The sequence below is a fragment of the Pleurodeles waltl genome, chromosome 6 (genome assembly GCF_031143425.1).
Source record: "Pleurodeles waltl isolate 20211129_DDA chromosome 6, aPleWal1.hap1.20221129, whole genome shotgun sequence".
NCBI lineage: Eukaryota > Metazoa > Chordata > Amphibia > Caudata > Salamandridae > Pleurodeles > Pleurodeles waltl.
In genome coordinates, this window is record NC_090445.1 from 242,341,591 (window position 1) to 242,369,567 (window position 27,977).

At 44.9% G+C, this 27,977-nt stretch overlaps 1 protein-coding gene across 9 annotated transcripts in view; it reads left to right on the forward strand.

Annotated features, from left to right (window-relative positions):
* The window catches only part of TANC2 (tetratricopeptide repeat, ankyrin repeat and coiled-coil containing 2), a 1,999,198-nt gene that overhangs the window by 1,464,233 nt on the left and 506,988 nt on the right, over positions 1 to 27,977 (forward strand). For all 9 annotated transcript variants that reach the window (XM_069238000.1, XM_069237998.1, XM_069238005.1 and 6 more), the window contains one exon: positions 22,197 to 22,322. In XM_069238000.1, the coding sequence (XP_069094101.1) occupies positions 22,197 to 22,322 (126 nt within the window). The remainder of the gene's footprint in view (positions 1 to 22,196; positions 22,323 to 27,977) is intronic.

Genomic DNA, 27,977 nt, shown 5'->3' on the forward strand with positions numbered 1-27,977 from the left:
GAAGTAGGTGTCCCACTATACAATAATAAAGCAGTATGTATCATTATCATAGGCTAAAATGGCAATGAGCAATCACTTCAATAGCCTAGCTATGTCCTTATTAAAAAAAGGATCAAACTTGCACTAATGTAACCAGTCAAATAATAGCACCCTGAGAACACTTCCACAAGAGGCTGAGTCCCTCAGATTTTCTACTGCACGTCATGTGAAGGGAACCTCCCTGAGTTCTGCTCAGTTTCTTCAGCTAATACTTATTTTTGGATCATCTGAGATTATATTTCCTATTTCAGTTCTATGACCCTGGCACTTGTGGGTCAGAGCAGCAGAAAAAGGAAAGATCACACCCTGAAGACATTAGAAGTGTATCTACTATCTTCATTCTGCCCACAAGGTAAAGGTCTTCAAAACATGTCTAACCTCTTCCTCTAAAACTCCCAGATATAGAGAGATAATGCTATTATTGTGGCTACAGAACCTTAAATCTGTAATTTCTGATGAGGAGGACAATGAGGATTCCTTCCCCTCACAGGAGAGGCCAAAGTGAGAGGTTGCGCCAAGGGTGTCAAGAGGCTTGCAGAAAAGCAATAGAAAGACTCTCTGTGAGTCTTCAAAAGGCACTTCTCGGAGATAGAATGAGGAAAAACCTCCTCAGATGCAAAATCAGACCCTACAACTCCCTCTTAAGTCCCGACACATCAGGGAAATACTCTTCATAAGCCAGTCCTGGTGAAACATAACTTGACTATGAGAATTCAATGCAAAACCACTGTTAAAATCTCGTCTACAATAACCTCATCTACATGGGTCGTCTACGATAACCTCGTCTATGATAATGTCATCTACGATAACCTTGTCTACTATGGTCGTCGGTGATAACCTCATCTACGATGATAGTCTACAATAATGTTGTCTATGATAACCTCGTCTCTGACGGTCGTCGGTGATAACCTCGTCTTCGACGGTTGTCTACGATAACCTCATCAATGATAATCTCATCTACCATGGTTGTCTATTATAACTTCATCTATGACAGTCTACAATAACCTCATTTACGATAACTTCATCAACGATGGTCGTCTACAGTAATATCATCTACGATAACCTCATTGATGGTCATCTACGATAACCTTGTCTACGACAGCATCATCTAGGACTGCATTGTCTGTGACGGCCTTGTCTACGATGATCTTGTCGACAGTACAAATGATGACAAAAGCTCCGTAGTCGTCAACAAAAACAAGACACCACATAGTCCATCATAACGTAATGTCAAGAACGGAGGGGACTACTATGAGCATGTCTAAAACAAGCAGCAATATATGAAGAGGTAATATGTGGAGCAATGTCACCACTGTGCTCTGCCTCCAAGTTCAGAGAGGATGGTTCCTATCTTTGTAGCTCTAGTACTAGACCTACGGAGCATGTTACAGGATTATTTCAAACACTTTCCTGAGTCTGCAGGGTGAAATCATCTCCAATAAGTCAGCATCCTCTGGTGCTCCTGCCACTCCAAGAATAACTCTGGTGTCAAATTTGCTGTGCTTTCTCGGAACGACTCGTTCACCTCAGGTGACAATAGAGATAAGGTAACATTCACAATACTGAATCTGTGCCTGATAAATGAGACGATTATTTAATACAGACGCCTTCACCTCCGGCACCACAACCGGTGGATTTCCTGACATGATTTTTGGTGTTTTCCATACCCTAATGAAACGGGCAGCCAAACCCTTCCAACAACAAATAGGCTGTGAGAGCTATTCACATTTTTCATTATATCTGGGAGAAATTACTTTCACACAGCAGTCTTGCCAAGAATCCATAAGAAATACAAAGCGCCTGAAGACTCGCCACCATCTCTGGTGAACACCCAAGCCCAACTGGGTCATCACAAAAGCAATTCACCGTCGTTCAAAGAACCCTTCCACAGCAATCACAACCCGCCTCACAAGCAAAGTGGAGAACTTGATAACATTACAGAGAGGTTCTCAACCATGTCCTGTACTATTGAACGGGCTGTCAATTCACTGGCAATAAAGAACAGATAGGACCGCCAGATGTGGTCCGACATTGCCACATAAATGTAATTCTGCTGGAGGGAGAAATGCTCCATTGGAAATCAGATTGCTGTATGGATTTAGTTTCAATAGGAACACAACAGCTGGCAGGGTCAGCAATCCTTGGACGCCAGGTTTGGTTGGAGGCCACAGTAACTAGACCTGAAATGCAAAATGTTAGATATGCCTTGCTGTGGTAATGCCCTTTTTGCAGAAACTGATATTGCAAGATCTTTGGGCGCACCACAATTTTGTAAAACACATTTTGGAGGGGCCTGCAAAAAAAATCACTTTTTCGTAGTCAGGAAAGTACCAGAGGCATCTGACATCTCAGTCCTCTCAGCAGCCCTTTACGCCACCTTACCAGGTGGCAGCCTAACCCACGCTGCCAACAAGAAGAAGGCAGGTAGCGCAGACAGGAAACACTGACAGAAAACAGTGACAACTTTGTAGGGGCCTTTAACACATCATCTATGACGTAAGATGATCTTGGACAAATGGGTCTGGGATCTCATCACATAGGGTCACACATTAAGGTTCACCCAGATTCCACCCACCACTGCACCAAGACGAGTGCACTCACCTCTATCTTCTTCGGAAGGAAGTGCTCGCTATACAGACCAAAGGTGCCATATAAGAAGTTCCACATTATCAGCAAGGAATTGGCTTCTGCTCTCGTTTTGTCCTCATAGACAAGAAAACAGGGAAAGGACAACCCATCCTAGATCTCCAAAAATTAAGTATTTTTGGACACAGTCTTTTAGCGTGGTCACACTCTCCGACATCTCCTAAACATGGAAACCACATGACAACTCGGGATTTACAGGATGCATACTTCCACATCCCCATCCATCCCAAACATTGCAAATAGCTATGCTTCACTGTAGCTGGCACCCGTTACCAGTTCGAAGTCCTTCCATTTGGCCTGAAATGAGCTCCCTGCATTTACCAAATGCCTAGCCCCCATGGCATGTTCACTCAGGGGAGGTGGTCATCAAGTATTCCCCTTCCTCAACGACTGGTTGATAAAAGCACCAACAGCATTTCAACTGTCAAGTGCCACAGAGGCTTTTTTAAAGTTACCTCACTGTAAAGTACCAAAAATCATAATTGATTCCATCCAAGAATATAATGTTACTGGGCGCAACACCAAATACTGTTCACGACCAAGACTTTCTATCCCAGGACAGGTAACGAAGACTCAAGCGACTGGCTCTTAGACTATCCAGAAAAAAAACATTTCAGTGCGCTTGTTTAAATATCCTGTCGGCATGATGTTGTTAGTGTCCACTCTGATCCCCCTTGCATGCCTACAAATGAGAGCGTTACCGGTACAGGTACAAAACCATGGATCCAAACATAAGAATCATTTGAGAAGCAGGTCAACATCACATCAGGTATGGTGAAAGCACTAGCCTGGTGGTCTCCATATCTCCCACCTCTCAGAGAGCCTCACCTTCTTACCTCAAATGCACAACTTCGTAATAAGTATGGATGCCTCCCAGGAGGGCTTGAGCGGTCATCTGCAGGACCTACAAATTCATGGAAAGTGGTTTCCGCTCCAGAGGAGCCGGCACATCAATCCCCTGGAGCTCAAACCCAGCTATCTCAGTCTACAAGCTTTCCTGCCAAACATAGCAGTGTCTTAGTTGTTAGATCACCTGGACTGTACCACCAGCATGCACTATGTGAAAAAACAAGGGGGCACCCGATCACTTGCACTGTCCAAGGATGCTCAGGAGATCTGGAGTTGGCTGACATCACATGGAATAACTCTTGAGGTGGAACATGTTCCCGGGACAAGCAATCTCTTAGCAGACATTCCAAGCAGAACTAGGAACAGCTGCCATGAATGGTAGCTGGATCAGTCAATGCTAAGCAGGATCTTCTTGCTCTGGAGGAAACCGGCACCAGATCTCTTTGCAACAAACGAGCACCACAAATGCCAGTTTTTTTTTTCTTCAACTTCGTTTATTGACATTTTTCTTGAATTATAGTATCTTGTTAGGAACAGGATATCTTGTTACATAATCCATACACTTGTGCACGCTTTGGATCTGGAACACAAACATTAATAAACCATAAGTGGTGTTCTTCCGTTCATAATGTTGGCAGGTGTCTTGCACATAACATGTCTATTCTCCATCATACAGTGTTGTAACCCCTGTCCCTCTTCGGCCTTTAGGATTTCACTGTCTGTAATGTTAATAACACTTACACTATACATTATTAACTAAAGCATCTAACGGTGCGCTGCCGGGGCTATACTATACTGGTGTGAGGTTATGGTGATCAGGGTTGCTGGATCTACCGGGTTAGGGACATCGTTAACTCCATAATAGCTCCTCCTTGCGGTCCTATAGTAAGGGTTTAGTCGTGCCAGGCAGTGTTAAGTATGCTACTGTATTAATCAGCGGTATCAGGGCACATACAGTGGCATCGGTACTGTGCCCCCAGATGGTGTAAGTGTCGGGAAGGCTCTCTGCCGCCCCTGTGTGCTGTGTCTCAACTCTACTCCCCGCCTGCGCTGGAAACAGCTTGATTCGCGTCCGGAATATTTCCCCCGGTTACCGCGGCAGTGTCTGTTTCCAGTATCTGCTCTTCCCTGTCCTCTAGAATCTCAGTCCGCAATGGGGCGATGGGGCGCAAACAGACTCCTCAAGCCTCTTCCCTTCTCAGTGCGTGTAGTTCAGCCCGTGCCCAGGCCGATACATCCCGTCTCCAGTCCACTATAGAGGGGCTCCTGGGGGACTTCCAGGTCATGGCGATCCTGCTCTTGTGTAGCACCAGAGCCAGGTCTAGAAACCTGCTGCCAACTTTCTTGGAGGCGGATCTGGAATGCAGACCCAGCAGGCATAAGGAGGGGTAACTGTAAATGCCAGTTCTATGCAAGTTGACATACACATTCCGGATCATGGGGGTAATCCCTTTTCGATCAGATGGTCCAAGATCCATGCCTACACTTTTCTCAAGATACCTCTAAAACCAAACGGTCTAAGCAAGATGAAAGTGTAGCAGTGTCGATTCACCCTAATAGCTCCCAGATGTCCCATTCAGCAATGGCGACGGAACAAGGCCAGGTCCTTCATTCAGCCCCGAATTCGCTCTGCTTATGCGTATGGCTCCTAAATTCCGTGAAGTTAAAGTTCTGAATATTCCTCAGGACGACAGAGACATTCTATCCAAAGCAAGGCTGGAAGCTATGATAAAAACATATAAACCCAAATGGAAACTTTTTGGCTTATGGTGCCGGAAATAAAATCTGCTTGCTCATTCTGGGTTGGTACATGACTCTATCAATATCTCGCTGAAACATCTAAGTAAATACAATCTTAAAGACCCTTCTAACTTTCACCTCAGTAAGCCTTTAATATTACAGATTTTCTTCCCAGATCCGACCTCACTAGCAGAAAGATCTCTCCATACGCTAGATATTAAAAGATGCTTAAAGTTCTACCTACATCGCACTAAACAGCTGAGGAAAACTGGCCCGCTGTTGGTCTCATTCACACACTCATAAGGGTACTGCAATCAGAGAAGCAACCATTGCTCTATGGACCTCAACCGCGATCCTTTTGCCATTCGAAAGGTGTGCAAACCGCTCACAACAAAAACCAGGGCACATTCAACTAGTGCAATATCTGCCTTAGCTGCTTCGTTTGTCGGAGTGCTTCTGGAGAAAATATGTCATTCTTTGACCTCGAAGAGTGTGCATACATGTGTGCATCATTATGGCCTGGAATCGGCACAGCGCAGCGATGCAACGGTTGGACAGGTTGTATTACGCCACTTACTTCTATAACATGAGCCTCTTTGGGTTACATGTGTTTGATTCTGTATTTATACAAATATATATATGTGTGTGTGTGTTTAATGTAGCGATATAGATGGATACGTGTGTGAATGCAAATATGTTTATTTTAAATTGCATAGGAATATGTTATTTGTATATTTCTACCTACCATCCGCTATTTGTGCTAATACTATAAAGTATGCAAACACATTAACTGCTTGCTCTTCAATTCTATTCTATTTTATATATGTTTTGAAACTCAACTGAGATCCACATAAAAATATACAATAAAACAATACATTACATTTAACCCTACCACACTTTACACATGAAATCACATGAAATCTAATTGGACATGTTTAAAAACTCATACAGTAAAAAGTTCTGTAAAGTGCTCAACATTACTTTTTCCAGATATGCGATTGCACGATACAGTACTTCTATATAAAGTGCAAATGCGCACATCAGTGCAATTGAAGCAGATTTAGTGCAAGAGTACTAGGTGAATTTAAGAACGTTACCTTCCATATTGACATAGAAATAACGGAGTGCAAATGTGCAGGTACGGTACTATGAATAAAACAATGAGATGAAATATATACAAAGACAGTCTAGTACGTTGCCCATCCGCCCCTGATAAAGCTTGCTATTCTGATTTAAGCATGTGAATATATGAAAGATACAATACTGGAAAAGAAAATAAGTTACACCCCTGTAACTGTAGTTCTCCAGTATTGGTATCTTTAATAGATTCACATGCAACCCACCCTCCTTCCCTGAGAGGCTCCCATTATAGCTTGGTATTTATTTCCCACTTGTGCTTTGAAAATCTTAGGGACTCAGCCTCTCTTGGGAGGTGTTCTACAGGATGCTATTGCCTGATTGGTTATAGTTCACGTTTGGTCCTTTTTTTTAAAACATAGATCGGCAATTAAAGTGACTGTTCAGTGCCATTATAGCCTATGATAATGATACTTCTTTGTTACGGTACCGTGGGACTCCCACTTTGATGACAGGGGATGATTCAAGCATGAGAATCTATAAAAGATACCAATACCTGCAAACTATGGTTACAGATAAGTAACTTATTTTCTTTCTTTCTTGGCAAATCGGCTTCAGACACCTATCTTCTCCAGTGGCACTGGCCTGCATGTGGTGCTGTTGCTGAAGTGATAACCATATGGTGGACGGATTTGGATTTGTTGTATTAGCCCCCTGGGTGCCTTGGACATAAGTTACGTCCTGGGCAGCATCGCTCGGGTGTCCAGAACGTAACCGTTACATCCAGATAGGGGCCCCACGGGGGAAGCGCTAGCGCTCCCCCTGCAGGCCTCGCACCCCTCCCCTGGGATGGGGGGGAAGGGGAATCGCTTCCCCTTCCACCTCGCCCCCTCCTAACCCCCACCACCCCCGTGGCTCCAATTATGTCAGCATACAATTGCGCACTGCACTCATAAGAGACTGCACCCACTGCACTGTTCAGCTTCCAGCTTGGATCGGAGGAGAAATGCAAAAGCATTTCTCCTACGATCACGTGGAAGGGCGAGAGAGGCACGAAAGGAGAGGAAAGGTCTTTCCTCTCCTTTCATGTCTCGCTCTGCATTTCTGCTTCCCGATCGTGATGCAATCGGGCAGCAGTAATGCCACTAGACACCAGGGATTCTTTTGTTTTGTTTATACATAAGGGGAGCGGCCCCTTGGGCAAGGGTTGTATATAAATAAATATTTTTGGGCCTTTCCTATTATAATTAGGACGATCTGGCCCCGGGGGGACGGAAACCCCTAGATACCATGGATATATATTTTTTTATGTTTACTTTTTTTTTTTATATATATATGGGGAATGACCCCTTAGGCAAGGGTCGTTCCCTTGGGGGAGGGGGGGAATTTGTTGTAGGCCATTTCTGCCCCCCTTGGGGACAGATCGGCCTATTGTAATTAGGCTGATCTGCCCCTGGGGGGCAGAAAACCCTAGACACCAGGGATTTTTTTGTTGTTGTTTATTTTATTTTTTTATATGTGGGAAGCGACCCCTAAGGCAAGGGTCGCACCCCTGCGGGGCAAATTGTCTTTAGGCCATTTCAGCCCTTCTTGGGGGCAGATCGGCCTATTTCTGTTAGGCCAATCTGCCCCCAAGGAGGGCAGAAACCTCTAGACACCAGGGATTTTTATTTTTTTGCATCAATTTCACGCAAGAGGAGCGACCCCTTAGGCAAGGGTCGTTCCCCTGGGGGGCAAATTTATTTTAGGCCATTTCTGGTCCTTTGGGGGCAGATCGGCTTATTTCTATTAGGCCGATCTGCCCCCCGTGGATTGGTGTGTGTGTATGTGTGTGTTTTGTTTGGGGGGCAGCCCCTTGGTCAAGGTTCACTCCCCATGGGGGGCACATTACTGTTGGCCATATATGCCGCCCCTGGGGCAGATTGGCCTATTTTTGGAAGGCTCATCTGCCCCTAAGGGGGGCAGAAAGCCCACCAGGGACTAGGGAAGATTGTTTTCCTCCAAAATAAGAGGGTGGGGGTATGGCCATACCCCCACCCCAAATAAATGGGACCAAACTTGTTCTGCCCACCGGTGGGCAGATGGGGCAGTTACCCCGGATCCACTCCTCGGGGGCAGAAAGCATACTAGATGCTAGGGAATTTAAAAAAAATAAAATAGTGGTGTGGTGGCTACCAACCAGTATGGGCCTAGTTATGCCCCCCACCCCAACTGAAGAGGGTAACAGTCTTTCAGCTCTCCCACCGCACACTAAAACATCTTTTCCCACAGCAAGCAAGAGGACATTTGATTATTTGGGGTTTTGGTTTTACATTTGGGCCATGAGAGCTTGGCTAACTCTCAAAATTGTCCAACTTGGAGTGGTGATGGCTGCACTTTCTGGACTTTGGGATGCTGCCATGTAGAAAAATCCAGAAGACCTAGACACATCTGAAAACTAAACATCTGGGTGATTCCAGGGTGGTGTGCTTCACATGCACCCTATACCATTTTCTTACCCACAATGCCCTGCAAACCTCCAACTTTGCTGGAAATCACACATTTTTCCCACATTTTTGTGATGGAACCTTCCGGAATCTGCAGGAATCCATAAAATTACTACCACCCAGCATTGTCTCATCTATACCGATAAAAATTCTGCTGCACTTGTAAGCCTAAAAATGTTTTTTTTCAAACTGCCCTTTTGGACCCGCTTTGGTTCCCCCTCAATTTCAAAATGTTTTTGACTCTTCCCTGTCACAGGCACCTGGCCCACCTACACAAGTGAAGTATAATTTTTACTGAGAGACTGAGGGGAACGTTAGGTGGTAGGAAATTTGTCCCGGTGTGGTGATCCCACACAGAAATGTGGGAAAAATGAGTTTTTTTAGCTACATTTGAGGTTTGCTGAGGATTCTGGGTAAGAAAACATTGGAGGATCCATGCAAGTCACACCTCCCTGGACTCCCTCAGGGGTCTAGTTTTCAGAAATGTCTGGGTTTTGTAGGTTTCCCTAGATGGCTGCTGAGCCCAGGACCAAAAACGCAGGAGCCCATCCCCCCCCTTTGCAAAAACAGGTTGTTTTGTATTTGATAATTTTGATGAGTCCAGATAGTGTTTTGGGGCATTTCCTTTTGCGGGCACTAGACCTACCCACCCAAGTGAGGTACCATTTTTATCAGGAGACTTGGGGGAATGCTGGGTGGAAGGAAATGTGTGGCTCCCCTCAGATTCCAGAACTTTCTGTCACCGAAATGTGAGGAAAAAAGTCTTTTTTGGCCAAATTTTGAGGTTTGCAAAGGATTTTGGGAAACAGAACCTGGTGAGAGCCCCACAAGTCACCCCATCTTGGATTCCCCTTGGTGTCTCGTTTTAAAAAATGGACAGGTTTGGTGGGTTTCCCTGGGGGCCGGCTGAGCTAGAGACCAAAATCCATAGCTAGGCACTTTGCAGAAAAACAGGTCTGTTTTCTTTGGGAGAATGTGATGTGTCCATGTTGTGTTTTGGGGGATTACCTGTCGCTGGCGCTAGGCCTACCTACACAAGTGAGGCACCATGTTTATCGGACGACTTGTGGGAATGCTGGGTGGAAGGAAATTAATGGCTCCTCTCAGAATCCAAAGCTTTCTTTCACCACAATGTGAGGAAAAGGTGTTTTTTGGCCACATTTTGAGGTTTGCAAAGGATTCTGGGTAACAGAACCTGGTGAGAGCCCTATAAGTCACCCCATCTTGAATTCCCCTAGGTGTCTAGTTTTAAAAAATGCGCAGGTTTGGTAGGTTTCCCTAGGTGCCAGCTGAGCTAGAGGCCAAAATCTACAGCTATGCACTTTGCAAAAAACACGTCAGATTTCAATGTAAAAATGTGATGTGTCCATGTTGTGTTTCCTGTCGCGAGCGTTAGGCCTACCCATGCAAGTGAGGTACCATTTTTATCAGGAGACTTGGGGAACAAGGAATAGCAAAACAAGTGTTCTTGTCTTGTCTTTCTCTACATTTTTTCCTTCCAAATGTAAGGCAGTGTGTAAAAAAGACGTCCATTTGAGAAATGCCCTGTAATTCACGTGCTAGTATGGGCACCCCGGAATTCATAGATGTGCAAATAACCACTGCTTCTCAACACCTTATCTTGTGCCCATTTTGTAAATACAAAAGTTTTCTTGATATCTGTTTTTCACTCTTTATATTTCAGCAAATGAATTGCTGTATACCCGGTAAAGAACGAAAACCCATTGCAAGGTGTAGCTCATTTAGTGGCTCTGGGTACCTAGTGTTCTTGATGAATTTACAAGCCCTATATATCCATGCAACCAGACGAGTCCAGCAGATGTAACAGTATATTGCTTTAAAAAATCTGACATTGCAGGAAAAAGTTACAAAGTAAAACGTTAAGAAAAATTGCAGTTTTTTTCACCTCAATTTCAATATTTTTTTATTTCAGCTATTGTTTTCTGTAGGAGAACCTTGTAGGTTCTACACAAATTCCCTTGCTGGATTTAGAATTTTGTTTACCTTTCAGAAATGTTTAGCTTTCTAGGATCCAGCATTGGCTCACACCCATTTGTGTCACTAACTGGAAGGAGGCTGAAAGCACAAAAATTAGTAAAAATGCAGTATGTCCCAGTAAAATGCCAAAATTGTGTTGAAAAATTGGGTTTTCTGATTCAAGTCTAGCTGTTCCTGAAAGCTGGTGATTTTAGCACTGCAAACCTTTTGTTCATGCCATTTTCAGGGAAAAAAACACGAGCCTTCTTCTGCAGCCCTTTTTTCCCATTTATTTTTAAAAAAACGAAATGTTCACTGTATTTTGGATAATTTATTGGTCTCCTTCAGGGGAACCCACAAAGTCTGGATACCTCTAGAATCCCCAGGATGCTGTAAAAAAAGGACGCAAATTTGCTATGGGTAGCTTATGTGGACAAAAAGTTATGAGGGCCTGAGCGCAAACTGCCCCAAATAGCCAAAAAAAGGCCTGGCACCTGAGGGGAAAAGGCCTGGCAGCGAAGGGGTTAAGTTACAAAAAAAGGTCTATTTTTTTTAAATATAACTAGTACAAGGGCTCTGACACAAGAGGGCACCAGGTATCCTCCTTGTCCATCTATACACTAGGCACAGACATGGCCTTATAGCTTGTACGCATTTTTAGGGTTTTCAGTTGTCCACCAAGTTGAAATTAAGCAGCCTGAAGTCTTGGTGCCAGGGCAGCTCTAAAATGCTTGGGTAGTAGATTACCGACACACTTGTGCAAAGGTACATGTTAGTATATCAAGACCGTCCTTAAGACCCTTCTAAGTTACTCCACTTTACTTGGTATTTGGATAATTTTCTTCTTCCCATGCCAGAACCGATTCTGTAACTTCTGTAAAGTGGTGTTCACCCTTTGGGGTTCTGTTCCCTCTATACAAATCAACAGATAAATGCATTTGAATAAAAAAACAGGACAGGTGCAACTCCTCTGCTGTGGCAGAGGAGCATCACCCCTCCCCCACCGGCAGCAAACAGTGTTTATTATTGTTTTTATTTTTCAGGGGGGGGCGAGGCCATGGATGAAAACGGGGACAGAGGGGGAGTGCACAGCACTTCCCTCAGTGTGCTTGTATGTTTGGCTGTCCGTCTCGGGCCGGCCAAACACACATGCACACTGGGCTCTGTCCAACGAGGCACTGTTGCCGGATGGGAGAGAACAGGCAAAGGCTCCCACTCTGCCTCGGAGTGCCAAGCCTGGTTGCTCTGGCCAATCCTAGCGCTGCTCTAATCCCCCCTCAAATCTCACTACCTCTTCTACAGTTTTGTGGTAACCGTGTGAAGGCTTCCCACAAACTTCATCAGTGCTCTCATGACCCATTCACTTGGCAGGTCCCAACGATGAAGTTGCACAGCATGTCTGTGACTATGGGACCGAGGCTCTGTTTCACACTGTTTCTCTTATATCTCACTGCCTTTCCTGAAGCAACAGCTGGATGGAAATATAAACTTTAGTTTCGTTTTTTTTTTTTTTTTAGGAGAAGATTCATCTCGCTACAATGCGAGAAACCTCGTCAAGGATTGTACCAATGTAGACCCACTCGTCCTGTGCTCTACCTTCTCTTTGTTCTGTGATATTCTAGATTTCCCCAGGAGCACACTTCTTTCATTCACCTATGATTCATCCATCCTACCTGCTGCCAGTCTGCTCGCAGGGAGAACAGACCCTTGGAGCATTAGTGCTTAGGAGCATCTTGACATCTCACTCAGAAACCACCTCTCGCTAGCAGTGATTTACCATTCCAAGGAAGGTTACTGGGTCGGGTCGCTCATGACTCCGGAAGCCAGGGACCACCCTAGTCCTAAGAAAGAGAGGGGCCCTGGGAAGTGCTTTAAGCAGGTAGTACCCTGGACTTTGTATCGGAAAGAAGGTCCTCCTTCATTCTTCTTTCAAGTTCCAAACTCACATTCCCGCCAGATGCCCTGTCAAGGGCACCAGATGAGGCTGGACAGTCTCCTGAGTTACCACAGCCTGGGTGTTTGGGTCTCAAGATGCAGCCCAATCACCAGATGTCGTACTACTAACTCCAACCATGCACTCATATTCCCTTACTTACTGGAAATACAATGGTGTGTGGGCCCCAAACCGTCCTCAGCCCGCCCTAAACACACTCCACTGCTATGCTGGGTTTGATAAAGCTGGACAGTTAAGTGGCTGTATGTAACAAAGTTCTTGCTAGCTTAAAGGGCTGTCTGTAGTTTTTTCTTAATAGGAAAGTGGTTTATATATATCTCACCAGACATTTTACTAGTGTTTCCTCGTGACAATCTGTGTCTGTTTTATTCTTTTTGCCTAATTGAGGCGTTTTTGGTATTGTCATTTTATGCTTTGTCTGCGAATTTGTACTGCCTTCTAGTGACAGCGTCTTTATAAAAATGTAATGTGTCATTAGATGTAAAAGCTCTGCTGGATACATCATTAATCTGAGTTACTGAGAAGGCTAAAGTAAGCATACCTTGTATTCCTCGGTACCTGAAATGAAGGTGTGTTACTCAGGGTTTTGACTATTTTCTAGCAATTAGCTTATAATGTTCCAAAGCCAAATTAATGACATTATAACAGAAGCAAATGTTGAAGAACAAGCTAGACTAACATAGGGGAAACATCTGAAGTCTCGGAGACTGAACAGCGTGCAAAATACTGTCCTTTCACAATATCTAGGAGCTTGATGTAATAGCAACTTATATTTCCTCAAATACAGCAGTTTGTCCAGGAAAGCAACCCCCACCCCTCCCCGGCTGTAATGGTTCCTCTTGACTTTCCCTACCGTGACAAATGGAAATACCTTTTGCTCCCTGTTTTGACTGTCCGAACTGATAGTGACTATAGTTTGCCGAAGTAGATGATTAAGTGGAGAGAATGTCCTTACGTGCCCTACTACCACCTTAAGCATCATGATATTTGCACTAAGTGGCCTCACTAGGGCAGCAGAAAACTATTATAGAGGAGACGAAAAAAATAATTCCCGGGAAAACATATTCTGTCTGCACTCCTAATGCAGGCAAGACACGTGCTGCCGAGCGAGCCGCTTAACCTGAAATGCTACAATTAATAAGTCCATGTTCCCTTTGATAAACGCTGCCCTTTCGGTTTTATGTGAGGAGGCTACCTCTCACTGAGTATAAATGTCTGTATTTGTGTAGCGTTTACCTTATGGGACCCAGAACCGGACGACCAATTTACTCCATCGGGCATTTCCCTGTCGGGATGCAGGTTGAGTTTTTTAAGGCAGAGGGCCCCTGCTACTCTCGCCAGCTCCCTCGGGTTAATTAAAGCTGGTACTTTAGGAGAGATATAGGAGTAGGGCTGGTTTGAACATTTTTACCGGGCCTGCTTTTGGCTCTCCGTGTGCCACAGAGGGTGGACTGTGTACCTATTAACTAAATAAATGACAGCTGTGCCAGGTGGATGCTGCCTGGGAGGAAAGCCATGCTGGCAATAGCGTCAACCCCTTCCTCTGACAGGGTGTGGCAGAATAGTGGCTTTGCAGAGGGCATGGCCCCCCACTCTTCCCACCAGGTGCAATCGTTAGCTACAGAAAGGGTAGTGGCACCGCGTGGCTGGCAGCGACAGGGCAAGCACTCCCCATAATTAGACTAGTCTTGCACAGGTCTAATCGTGGATAGTGATTTGTGGGCACTAAAAGGTCTGACTTAGACCTGCTGGCATATGGTGGGAGGTTTATGAGGGTGGCCTGGTCCCTCCCAAAATCATGGGGTCATAATGGCTGCTTCCTCATGGCAGTCAACATTAGTCTAAGCCTCACTTATTTTAGCACATTAATTTATACCGTGCTAATGTAAAAATGAGCCACTCGGCCTTCGTTCTCAAACTGCCAAGCATGGCGCAGTGACTTTATGTAATTCCTCAACGGCCTGTAGGAATAATATTGCATCCGTTTTTCTTCAAAGGGATATTGCTTTTCTGATTAATTCCTCAATAGATGTACAAGGCATTGAAACATGCCCATTTTTTTATTTGGCAACACATTATTTATGAATACTTTGGATAACCGCGCCAACACGGCATAGAGCGGATTTGTTAGACTCAAACTCATCTGCAGGTGCTGAAAGTTCTAGGAAAGGGGTTAGATTAATAGAGTGTGGTCATTGGACCTGTAGCAGACGGGGAACTGTCTGCAGTATGGTCTTTTTGACTCTAGGTTTGTAGACTGTACTGGGGTCGTGCTGAGTAGGTTAGATTAAAACAGGCACCCGAAAGCACTCCTGAGCCACATAAGGACATAAAACCGTGCGTACGAGTTCAGGTCTCCAGATCTGAATGTGGAGATACGAGGGTGACATCCATTGTTTGCCGTTGTCATTTGTGTGACATTTCTGAAGATGTCAGTGCGGTCCATTTGCTCCCTAGGGTCTCTTCAAGGTCCTAGTGCTGTTGCTAGGTATGTAAGGCTATACATTCGTAACGGACTGTCCTTCTCCCTTTTAAAAACAAAACGTATTGGTTGACATTTTCTAAGGCATTATCCTATGGAACTGTTTTTCTCTCGAGTCTTCAAGCAACTGTATAAAGTTGTGGAAAAGATTGAAATGAAAATGTTCTAAATGTGTAAGACATATGAGCTGATATGTTGAATGCTGTAAGCATCAACAACCCAAAATTAATTTCTGCAACCCCCATGCCCTTAGGCCCCCAACATTCTAGTCTTTATATAAAACCAAAAGATAGTTTAAAACATGTTGATATTTCAATCAGATTGATAGCAAGCAGGAAAGACTAAGAGGGGAATGCTTTTGAGCGGTTTGGGGGGATATTTCTACATCGTTCCAGTTGAATCCTGCTTTTTATTTAACAACAAAGTTGAAGTAGTTACGAAAGATTGTAGTTTGTTTGGCAGGATGGATGCCATTTCACTTCACAAACCAGGAGGGGTTGGGGGTGTCAGCCTTGCTTAAACTTGCAGTTTGGTTGTTTCACAGATGCACAGCTGTTGCTTCCCTGTGTCCTGTGAGCCTGCTTGGCTCTGTGTGTTTGAGGCCCTCCTCCGTCTGCAGGCACCCACCTGTGCCCCATATCTGGTGGCCAGTGGTGGCCTTCTGTCTTTCTTTGTGCCTTTCTGTGTCCTTTTTCTTTCTTTTTGCTTTTTCACTTTTCTCCTCTTTTTTTGCCTCCTTTTCTATCGATTTCCATCCTGTTTGCCAATTCCCGCGTTCCCCGGCCGCTGCTGCACCTGCGGCCCCACCCACATCTACATACCTATCGGACTCCGCCACCCGTCCAGTCAAGCCCTTGCCGACCTCATCGCTCCACATGCCCTCACCTTAACAAATTACATCCTCCTCGACGACCTTAACTTTCTAGATAATAAGAAAACCACGGCACATCACATGAACATGGTGTACAACATTGTATTATTTAATGATGTTACAGGAGGAACACAATGTCCCAATTCAATGAAAAGAATTCATGAGGTTGCTCGTAGATGGATTCCAAGATAATATGAAAACAGCCGACACGTGTTTCGTCATTCTTGACTTTCTCAAGGCTCATTTATGTTTGAAAGGGTACGATGTTGTATACAAGGAATTCCATATTTGGAAGCAGATTCGGTAAGTACGATGTATGTCTCAAGTAGATAAAAGGAAAATTAGGGGACCATGATAAGTCCAAAGCCGGTCCATGCGTTATTTGATTCGAGTGCCGTGACCTTAACTTTCTACTTGACATCAGTAACGACCCAAACACCTCATCCCTCTTGGAGAACCTCACCATCCTCGGACTCAAACAACTGGTCAGCTTCCCCACACCCTCAGAAGGACACACCCTCAACCCCGTCTTCTCAGCAGGAAACATCATCTCCCTCTCACACACGTCTAAACACCACTGGACCACTCCTCATTTACCAAGACCACCGTATGCCACCACGCCCTCTGCCCCCCCTCCCCTGCCCCGCCCTACAGAAACTGGAGTAAGGTTACCGAAGCTCAGCTCACCAACACATTCAGCCATTCCCCTCCACCGGACACCATGGACGCTAACTACTCGACCCGCAACCTCCACCACTGGATAGCTGACTGCGCCAAAACCCTAGCTTCCCTGCCGGCAATCAGCACCACAGGAATCCCAGTTGGTTCTCGTCCGATCTCCAAGAATCGAAGCTCACCTGCAGCGACTAGAACAAAATTGGAGAAACTGCAAGATCATGACAGACTGCAAAGCCTACAGAGATGCACCTCACACCACCGGTGTATTAGGTCCTCCAGAAAGTCAGCCATTCAGGAACGCATCAACACCACCACACACAACACAAGGAGCTCTTCACCGTAGTTAAGGAATTCACGAATCCTGGCACGGTCACCACAGACATCCCCCCTCTCTGGACCCTCTGCAACAACCTCACCCCTTTTTTTCACTGAAAAATCCAGGACATCTAGAAAGGATTTGAGAGCCAGGCTGCCCTACCCCTGCCTACCATCATCTCCACGAACCCCAGCCGACCCCGAGCCACTGGACCTTCATCACCTTGGAAGGCACCCAAAAACTCATGAGCTCTATCCACTCAGGGCCACCCTTAAACTCATGCCCACACCACATCTTTAACCGAGCGAGCACCACCATCACACCCGAACTGTGACAGACAATCAACCGCTCCATCAAGACGCCACCTTCCCAGATGACTGGAAACACACGGAGATCAACCCTCTTCTGAAGAAACCTGGCATTGACCCAAGAGATATGGATAACTACAGACCAATCTCATTGCTCCCCTTCACGGCTAGGGTAATCGCAGAAGCTATCAACATGCAGCTCACGGAGTTCCTTGTGACAAACCACATCCTAGACCCCTCCCAATCTGGATTCAGGAGCAACCATAGCACCAAAACTGCTCTCTTCTCAGTCATGGATGACATCCGCACCCTACTGAACAATGGAGAAACAGCCACCCTCATCCTCCTCAAATGCTCCGCTGCTGTTGACACCATTTCCCACACCTCCTAAGGCACCAGAATACACGGCGCTGGCATCCGCGGCAAGGCCTTGGGGTGGATCTGCTCCTTCCTCACCGGAAGAATTCAGAGAATCAGACTCCCACCATTCATTTTAGAACCAACAGAAACCAGCTGTGGAGTCCCCCAGTTCTTCTCCAGAGGCCCAACCTCCTTAATATCTATATGGCCCTGCTTGCCAAGATTGTCGGACACCACGGCCTCAGCATCATCTCCTACGCCAACGGCACACAACTAATTCTATCCCTTACCGACAAACTATCAACAGTCAAGAGCAACTTCCACAACAGAATGAGAGCTGTCGCCAGATAGATGAAAGACAGCTGCCTTAAGCTCAACTCTGACAAGACAGAGATCCTCATCCTGGGCCTCACCCCCACTGCCTAGGACGACTGCTAGAGGCCAACTTCCCTTAGAACAGCCCCTGCCCCCACCACGCACACAATCTTGGCACCATTCTCTGCTCCTTGCTGTCCGTGGCCCACCAAGTCAATGCCGTCTCATTGTCGTGCTTCCACATAATTTAACTGCTCCGGAAGATTTTCAAGTGGATCCCCATCACAACAGGAAAGACAGTCTCCACCTCACGCACTCGTTAGCAGCAAACTAGTCTATGGCAACGCACTCTATGCCGCCATCACGAAGAAACTTCAAACAAGACTTCAGAGAATACAGAACGCAGTGGCTGGACTCATCCTGGACATCCCCTGTCACAGCCACATCTCTGCCCACCTGAGAAACCTGCATTGGCTCCCCATCAACAAACGCATCACCTTCAAACTCCTGACGCACACTTACAAGGATTTGCACAACATCAGACCAGCCTACTTAAACCACCGCCTATCCTTCTGTGCCCCCTCCAGACATTCCCGCTCTTCTCATTTGGCCCTTGCTGCCACCCCTAGAATTAGGGCGAACACAGCAGGAGGTAGATCCTTTTCCTGCCTCGCCACACAGACCTGGAACACGCTGCCACTCCTCCTCAGGCAATCCCCCTCGCTGAATGAGTTCAAGAAGGACCTCAGGACCTGGCTGTTCGGCTGATCAGTGCCCCCCCTTAACAGCACCTTGAGGCCCCACGAGTGAGAAGTTGAGCTATACAAATAATTGATTCATTCATTCATTAGATGATGCCGGTAGGTCTGGTGTGAGGCTGGTCCATGTAAAATGGTGTTCACCAGTGTTCTTGTGTATGCATTATCACATGGAAGAAACGCTCTGGCAGCACAATCCCATCTTCCACATTATTCTCGGAGTACCAATGAGTTGCTACCAGCAGCACACAGCATATCCAACCGGAGAGGACCTGGGGACCTTGAAAACGTGGCTTTGGTCAAGTGCGGATGGTTTCCATTGTAGCCAGACTAAGAACGAGCACAGTACACTTTCCACAACTGCTTGTGTACTTAAAATGATGCATCTCGAATCCCCGCGCATTGTCTAACTAGAACATCCGTATAGTAGCTGAGTGTCCTTCCTAAGGCAAGCAGAGGCTTCCACACGCAGCCAGAGTCATCGCACGGTTGCTGGTGGCTACAATCGCAGCTGCTGGCATAGGAGAGTCTGTCTGTAGCTCTATATTTCCGTGCGCGCACACCTCACTCACTCAGGGCTCCGTCTGTGCCCGACACTTCTGACCCACTTGGTGCTGGCGGAGTGGTAAGTTGCCGTTAGGATATTTGCAACAGAGAGATCAAGTGCAGTGTTTGTGTATTCCTGCCTTTCTGCGTGTCTCAGTCTTTCTGTGAACCTGCCTCCGTGTTTTGTTTAGTTCTTATAAGCGGTCGGTAGCTGTGAAAATCCTTTCTTTGTACCGTTTGCTACCCTGGACCATTTGAATGGAGACTGAAATCTTTCAGCAAAGGTATTTCTTCCCTAGCCGACCAGCTCTATGCTTTCAACTCCCAATGTAGTAAGTGACTCGGTCCGTGCATTATGCTTCTAGTGTGTCCATATCTTTAGATACCTTACCACAAAACCTTCCCCTCAGAGAAATCAGGACTCTGCTTCCAGACCCAGGCGAATATGTCCTGATTCAGTAGTCCCCGAAACTTGGCGCAAGACTAAATTCTCATAATTCCAGCATTCAGGGAGCTACTTAACCTTTAACTAGCTGCCTTCATGCAGGCTGATATTTATTCATATTTTATGCAGTTTTCTGTAGCGCTGACTTGGCCCTGGGCCATTCGACGGCCTTAAAACAGAGCCTGAGTACGTAGCAGAAAATATTGAACGAGTCACATAAAGACAAGGAAAACAGGTATATTACATGTTTCGGCTTCTCTGACAAAACAGAAGAAGTGGATGTGTGAAGAGCTTTGTGAGTGGTGTGGGCTTGAATTGCGCGCTTGCTTCAGTGCGAAGCCAGTTCAGTGACACTGGAGCAAGTGTCCTGTTGTCACATTTCTTGCACCCGAAAACAAATTTGGCGATCACATGTTGCACCACTTTGAGTGGGGGCTAGATGAACTTTAGGGAGACAAGTGAGGCGAGAATTCCTATAATCTAGTCTGAAAAGAACCAATGCCTAATTTAAAAAGTTTAAAACCTGGTCAGGAATAAAATGCCTGATACACCAAAGTTGTTCAGATTGGTAATGTGCAGTTTTGACCACAGGCGAAATTTGTCTTTGAAGATTGCCTATTGTTGGGGATGAAACCCGGGGATTCAGCGTTGGCCACTATAACCAGTTTACAGTTTAGGAGAGTACAGTATTTGTTCCAGGTTTGGACAGATATGCAGCACATTATTTGGAAATATAACATTGTAGGCACTCACTTTGTACAGTACCTGTTTGCTCCTGAGAAGTGCAGGTGCTCTCCATTTCAAATTAGGATGTACAAGTACTCAGTATGCAACAGTTCCTGCCAATTTAAAGCAATGCAGGCATGTTGGTGTTTTTCTTGGGTGAGATTAAAAGAAACTCAGTTTTCGCGGGGTTGAATTTTAGGTGATGATTTGGACTTTTTCAAAGATGTCAGGTTGAAGAGAAATGTAACTGCTTTTATATAGTGTTTCCTGCCACCTGCGAGGCAGATGTGGCTGCTTGGATCTCACATAGTGAGACGCAGTTGGCGGGTGCCAGTGTAGCTCTGCACTCCCTTGCCAGGGTAGAGTGTTGTATTGTAGATGTAATGGGCTCGTGCGATAAGCGCGAGCCGGCGAATGGTAGAATGTTGTGTGTGAATGTTTGGGAATGAATGTTACGGGATTCGGGACGGTTGAGAAGGAGGTGACAGGAGTTGAGGCGGCGGCTCCGGATGCAGCCGGGGCTTTTTACTTATTTGGAGTGTACCTGTATAATATCACCGGCTTGAAGAATAAAGACATTAATCCTACCATTCTTGTTCTCTTTGATGTCGCGGCCGGAGCCTCTCTCAACATAGAGCCACCACCCTCACCTGCCACGTTGCCTGGGGTGAGGTCATAATGGTCACTTTCAGGGTGGGGGAAATAAGGGGTCCCCAGCTTGGTCCCCTTGATGTTGTTAGTTCCTGCATGGATGGACTGCACTACTGTATGTTGCTCAATTCGGGTATGTAGATGATTTCATAGCAAGCAACCAAATTGGTGGTATGACCAGACTAGTCGCAGAGCCCAACAGGAGCTGGAGATCTTTCCAAAGTTAAGCGGGATGACTACACATGCATTGTCAGTATTTATGGTGAATCTTCAAGCTGCTTCAGCAGATACCTGCATCTTGCCAACAGTGAAAACAAATATACGGTTAGGTTCAGTAAGTTGGCATGTATGCTCCAATCTGTTTGAGCCTCCATTTTATTGCTATAGATCTTTGAAGCGTGGGGGTGTTCCCATGAAAATGCTTTGTACAGGGAGCCAGCCGTGGGAAATGAAGAGGGCTTTCCTTGAGTTTCCTATAGTCAGCATATTCCCAACGTAATTTTCCACATGAAAAAAACCCGACTATAAATCTTAAGAATTGCAAGCTCCCACAGGAGAAGTTGTCAGAAATATGCTGCGTTATCTGTATTTGGGTGTCAGGCTGACTTCATAAGCCATGCAACCCTTGGCCAAAATCAGGAGATAACTGGTGAAAACGTACCTAGCAGGTATGCAGAATAGCCAAATACATCAGCATTCAGTGCAGGAAAAAAGGAGGTAGCAGTCACCTGTGTTCTAAACCTGTTTTATTAACTAAGTGTCTCTCAAGGACAGTCATGTTCTTTTGTAGCCACCCATCCCTCTTAATTATTCTGGCTGAAGATTTGAGTATGCCACTTCATCGTAGCACACGTTATATAGATACAAAAGTGCTGTAGATTAGTCCTTTACGCACTGAAAAATGTATAAAAGAAAATCGTGACCCTCATGTGATTTTCAAACACCTATGTAATTTCCCTCTCTTCTTTTCAGCCACCAGTTCTGCCCACCTGGAGGACCTTGCTTACCTAGATGAGCAGAGACACACACCACTGCGGACTTCTCTTCGTATGCCCCGGCAGACCCTGGGAGGGGTCCGCACACAGCCAGACCTACGAGGTAAATGCATCTGCAATGTGATCTGCGTGTGTTAAACAGAAAAATAGAATGAGTAACTGTCCATTTTCTTCATAGTTTCTCCAGTCTATTAAACTAAGGAAGCTGTGCCCCTCATCCTGTAAGAACTGATGCCAAGCAGATTCTTCCAAGCGGTGTAGATAGTACATGATGTGTTTAGTTTTGTCATAGCACTGATTCGCTATCCTGAAGCATAAAAAAGAATTTAAGTTACTTTCACTCTCTAGTCTGTCCTGGGCAGTATTTCACTACAGCTGCTCGGTTTTCTCTTTTAGAAGGATGGTACTTGGAAAGGAACTGCTCGGTCATAAAATTTCTGTCGATAGTTATAACGTAGAATTGCCCAACCCAGATCAACATCTAAAATCGAGTGATGCTTGTTTGTTTTTCTTTTAAACGGACGCCCCAGTTACAAATTAAAATTAACTTGGGATGTGATTAAAATGATAATCCATCCAGTGATCCTTTTGAAAAGAAAAAAAACATAAATGCATTAGAGAAGAATATAGCCAGACAGGCAACTCTTTGAAGCTACAGATTGTAACCCCTGTGCGTGCTGTGCTTCCAGTTGACCTTTCAGTTGTTTTTCTGGCATGTGACGCAGGGTCCTCCCGGAGCTCTGCTGCCCCTGCCTTTTGACAGGAGTATTAATTATTTTTTCTGTTTCCCTTTTTAATATCAAAATTACACTTTCACTGAATTACAAATAGATTTGAGCTTTTTTTTTTTAAACTCTATTGCTGTAAAAAATGTCCTTGTTCTTTGTGAATGACCATTTCCGCAATAGGATGAACTCTAAATGATCTGTATGAGCTGTGTATATAACTTATTCACATGCAACAACACTGGACATAACAGTCTTTTCGCGTGTTTCTCTACCTTTTCTCCTGCGAAATACAGGGAGGGTAGGCCCACTCCTACAATTAAACCACAAAGAAGAAGGAGAGAAATATGTAGTCACATGTGTGGCTGTAGATACATGGGCATCCTGCCATCTTGTGTTGGGCTCAGACGTTTGCAACCATCTTTTCTTCAAAGAAGTCTTTTGAGTCCCGAGATATTGTGACTCCACCTCTTTGTGGCAGTGTACATTTTAAAATGTTTTTCTCCTCCATTGGGCTTGGACAGGTTTCTCTGAAGATCCGGTTTTCGATGGATCAGTGGTCACCAAACCAGTTTGGGCGAGATGAGTCTTGCTTTCCATAGGAAAAAATCACTGTAAATGAGTAAACTAGGCCAGCCCAGTTTTTGAACAACACCAGTGTAACCTTTTGAAATCTCTGAACTGACCACTCACATATCAGAGTGATACCTGACAGAGACTGTAGGTGGGAGGATCAGAGTAGGGGTGTTACCCCACACCTCTATTAGACGTTCTATCTGATGCTGTACACAAGAAGGAAGAAGAGGAAGGTTGCGTTTTTGGCTTGTTAGACTCTGGAGCCAATCTTGTGAGGCTACCAAGAGACTAAACTGAACTGGAAGTCCGAACACATATGGAATACCAACAAAACCACAAAACGCCAGGTGCAGTACTTGGCTGACAGACTGCGGGTTGGGGTCACAAAAGGTTTACCTTTCCACAGGAATGCCACAGATTGTTGATAAGTCTGCCTGCTCACCAGAGGCTCCCAAAGTATCCTGAAACTCATTAAAACCAACCACTATGAAACCCCTCAGGGGGACTAATTTACTCCTGTAGAGCATATCCCCTTTCTTTTTAGTCAAGTAACAGATTGCAGCTTAGCTTGTCATGTAAGAGCCAAGCATTAGGCACATATTACCGAAATATTAAAATAAAAATGCATACTTCATACTCTATTTAAGTACCCAAATCTAAGTTTGCATTTAATAGTTTGATATTTAATTGTACCTATGGCGTGGCTGTCCTGTACCAATTAAAAAAGGTGGCATTCAGTAAGTGTTCCATATTGCTTTAACACTTAACCTGAATTCAATAAATTACACTAATTGTGCCGTAATAAAACAAAGCACCCATACGATTGTGTGCAGACAAGCTGCTGTTGACTAAAGTGTGAGACTGCTGCAGTGAGCCCTCAGTCCCCCACCTCCTAGCCTCCACCATGAGCATTTTGAGTTCTCCCTCTCATGTAGTCTAAGATCAACTTACGTCTTACAATACCCTTAAGCTAGTGCAGCTTTTCTGTTGTCCCACTAGAACCCCCTTCACTACCAGGCCACTCATTCACTGTCAGGTCTTCTTTTCCATCACCATAGGCTTAAGTAAATAGTAACACTGCACCATAAGTCAGTTTGCTCCTCAAAAACACCCTCCTACCACTGTACCATGCTCCTATCGGTCCACATCCTTCACCTACCTCACCACGGTCTGTGGCGGTAGAGGTCACAATTTCTTTGTCCTCCCCTCATTGCAATCCTAATTTCTTTGCAGGCATTCCTATTGGGTCAGAGTGCGGTTTATACAATGACTGATCCAGAAGAGTGTCGTGGGATAGCATGAGGAAGAGAATCCGAGGCTGGGGATGGTGGGAGGGGTTGTAATAGGGGCAGAAGGCAGACATCTCAGCATCCATGTTAGCATCATAGGGGGCTACTAATCAAAAAGGTGAATTGCTTTAAGCAGAGGCAGAGTGAAACAAGTGTATTCGAGGCAGGTGAAGCTGTCAGTCAGTGTTTGCCAGATGCAGTTTAATTTAGTATCAGTATGTGCCAACTTATGAGACAAAAGTTCCATAGCCACGACATGCCAAAGGCGCGTAAACCATTGTGTGATGGGTGGGGCAGTGGGTTTCTACCCCTCTGTTCTTGCTCTTACTTATCCAGGTGACCTTGTTGCCTTCAACACCCACAGATATCCTCATCTCTAATTTTTTTTATTTTTTTATTTTTATTTTTTTTACAATTTTCAATTTTTTTTGACGTGAGTCAGAGTACATGCATTAATATTCCTACTCCCAGTCAGTACCTCATTGCTCCTGGCAACGACGCCTTTGTCAGGGATGGTCGGCTTTGGGCTTTTGATGGAGGCAGATGTAGATGATATCGCAGAAGCCCACTGGAGTTATCACTAAAGCTCTCATTACCGGAACTTAAGGAATCTTTTGCAGAAAAGAAAGACATTTGCTTAACATTTAAGGTTTCAACTTTTTATTGAGAAGCACAGCAGCATACAATGCACAGGTGGTGTCACTCACATGAATAACCTATCCTATTGAAGAGGACAGTATGTTATACATATACAAATGTACATATCAAGCATGACAACGTAATGATCTGGTGAATGCATACCTATAACATTGTCAAAATGCCACTTCAGTCTTGCAGTTCAAGGGTCATTACAGTCTGACATGTGTCAGGTATGATCTGAGTTTACTTCAAAACTTCCTAGGGCGAGCTTCAGGGTGCATGTCTGCAGTGTATGTTTCAGCCTGATCGCTACAATAGCTAATTTCCTTAAGCCATTGACCCGTAGTGGATGTATTCTTCTGCATCCAAACCATTATCACCAACCTTTTGGCAAGCACACGGGCCATAGATGCAAACCAACGAGTTGTCTGTGGAAGGTCCAGTTCCAGCAATGCCGATTGCGGCAAAGGGGGTAATTATAGTTCCAGAATGTCACTCAATAAATCAGACAAATCCGACCAATTTTTCAACAGTCTGCTTCTTTTTATATTCAAGTTGCAAGATTAGGGTATTGTGTATTTCTTGGAAGTAGTGATATCACGGTTAAAAGAAAGAGCCTTTTATGCCAGTCTGAGAGGTTTTGCTGTAGCGTTCGTCTGTCCCTAGTGTTACAGTTTTAGTCCCTAGGTGTCATGGTTGTTTGCTCCAGTGAGGTCCATGTGCTTTTAGCTAGGTGAGGACTCAAACAGCCCGAGTTTGAGATTATGTTAAGGTGGAAGAGTCTTCTTATTTTTCTTAATGCAGCATTCGAAATTTGACTGGCAAAGTATACAAGTTTTGCACTTGGCAAAGCTTTAAACTTTCGACACTTAACTTTGCCTCCTGACAAAGTTTCCACTATAATTATCTACAGGATGACTCCCTCCACCCTGTCATTTTTTTCTTTTTGTGGTAAGGTTTTCTCATTGAAAGTAGTACTTTTATCAAATACATTTAATGCTTTTGTTTAAACAAAGACAACTTAGCAGTTGTGAATGTTCTCTAAGTTTTTTAAGTGAAAAAAATGCTTCACAGAGCTCAAGGTTTCCTCCTCTGCAAGAAGAAAAGTAATACCTGCATTGTAAATGATTTTAAAGCCTCTGACTTTGTTATGTGAGTCACATTGTGAGAGCCTTTGATAAAGGAGAAGCATCATGGGCAAAAAAGTGGTCCTAAAGTCACTGATTCAGGGTCTAGTTAACAGAGCCAAAAAGAAGTCACGGTTGATTAACAGTGGTCACTGAACACCATCCAAGTTACAGCTCCAGCTGGTCTCCAAGGTCACTGTCTGTTCAGAAGGGTGACTTCTGGTACAGGAGTAGGACCTTTATATAGAGAGTAGACGGTAATCTGTGGGAACCATTGTCTCAAAAGTAGATGTTAGCAGTTTTAATTTTTCAGTGGGCAGGGACATTTATGGCATCAGGGGCACTAGGTTGAGTGTCAGCTAGGTTTAACACCCTACCTCATATCTGAGGTGCAATATATCCAGAATCAGCCATCGTTACGAATGATTTCAATGGAATGATGTAAGCTCCAACAAAGCTGGAGGCAGAAGTAGCACCTCCACATGATACAAAACTTGGGCTGAGATTATGCTTGCTGAGCTGGAAAGAATTCATAGCTCCACAGCAAGCTGTTCATCTCTGATCTCCATGTTGGCAACAATGAGATGGGCCTTATTTTTGGTCTCAGGTTGGTGCACCTTTTCTCTTCTACAGTCAGCAACGCAACTATCTGGGTTCTATTAACGGATAGCTGGTTTCTGGGTAGATCTCCCAAAGTAGTTCTGGTCAGTCCCTTGTTCTCCAGCTGAGAGGCTACTTCGGGAGAGGCTTCTGGCAGGTGGTGGGTTGTTGGTGAAAGCAGTATTGTGTTCCTAGGGAGCAGGGTTGCTGAAGGGGTAGGCATTGACACTTCTTTTCATATCCGGTTGCTGGAGTTGTACAGCAACCAGATTTGCAGTGGGCAAACAGGCACAGGGGTTGATGCATGTCTTGAGTGTAGTCCTAAGAGGAACATTGTTCCTCTGTGCTAAAGAACTGTTGCCCTCCAAGATGCTTCAAATGTGTCCTAAAATAATTGCATACTTGAACTCAGAAACTCATCCCCAATGCAGCCTTTCTTGTAAACATTGTATCATGAAAAATACATTTCGTTTTTTGCTTGAAATCTGTTTATTAAAGGTTTTGGAAAATAACACACAATACAATGCTTAACATGCGCATCAGTGGAGTATACACTTCTACATTACCAGTTGATACCATAGGTTAACGTTAGCTAATATTGCGCAAAGAAGCAAAGGTACGCAGGAAGCGGTGGACGTGCAGTGTCCTAAACAGGGATTCTGTGAGTAGTTAAACATGCCTAATGGGAAAGAAAAAGAGCAATAGAGCCAAACAATAAAACTGGTGTGGGTCAGGGGTGCGGTTTATACAATGACTGACCTGAATGAGTGTCCTGGGGTAGCATGAGGAAGGGAATCCAAGG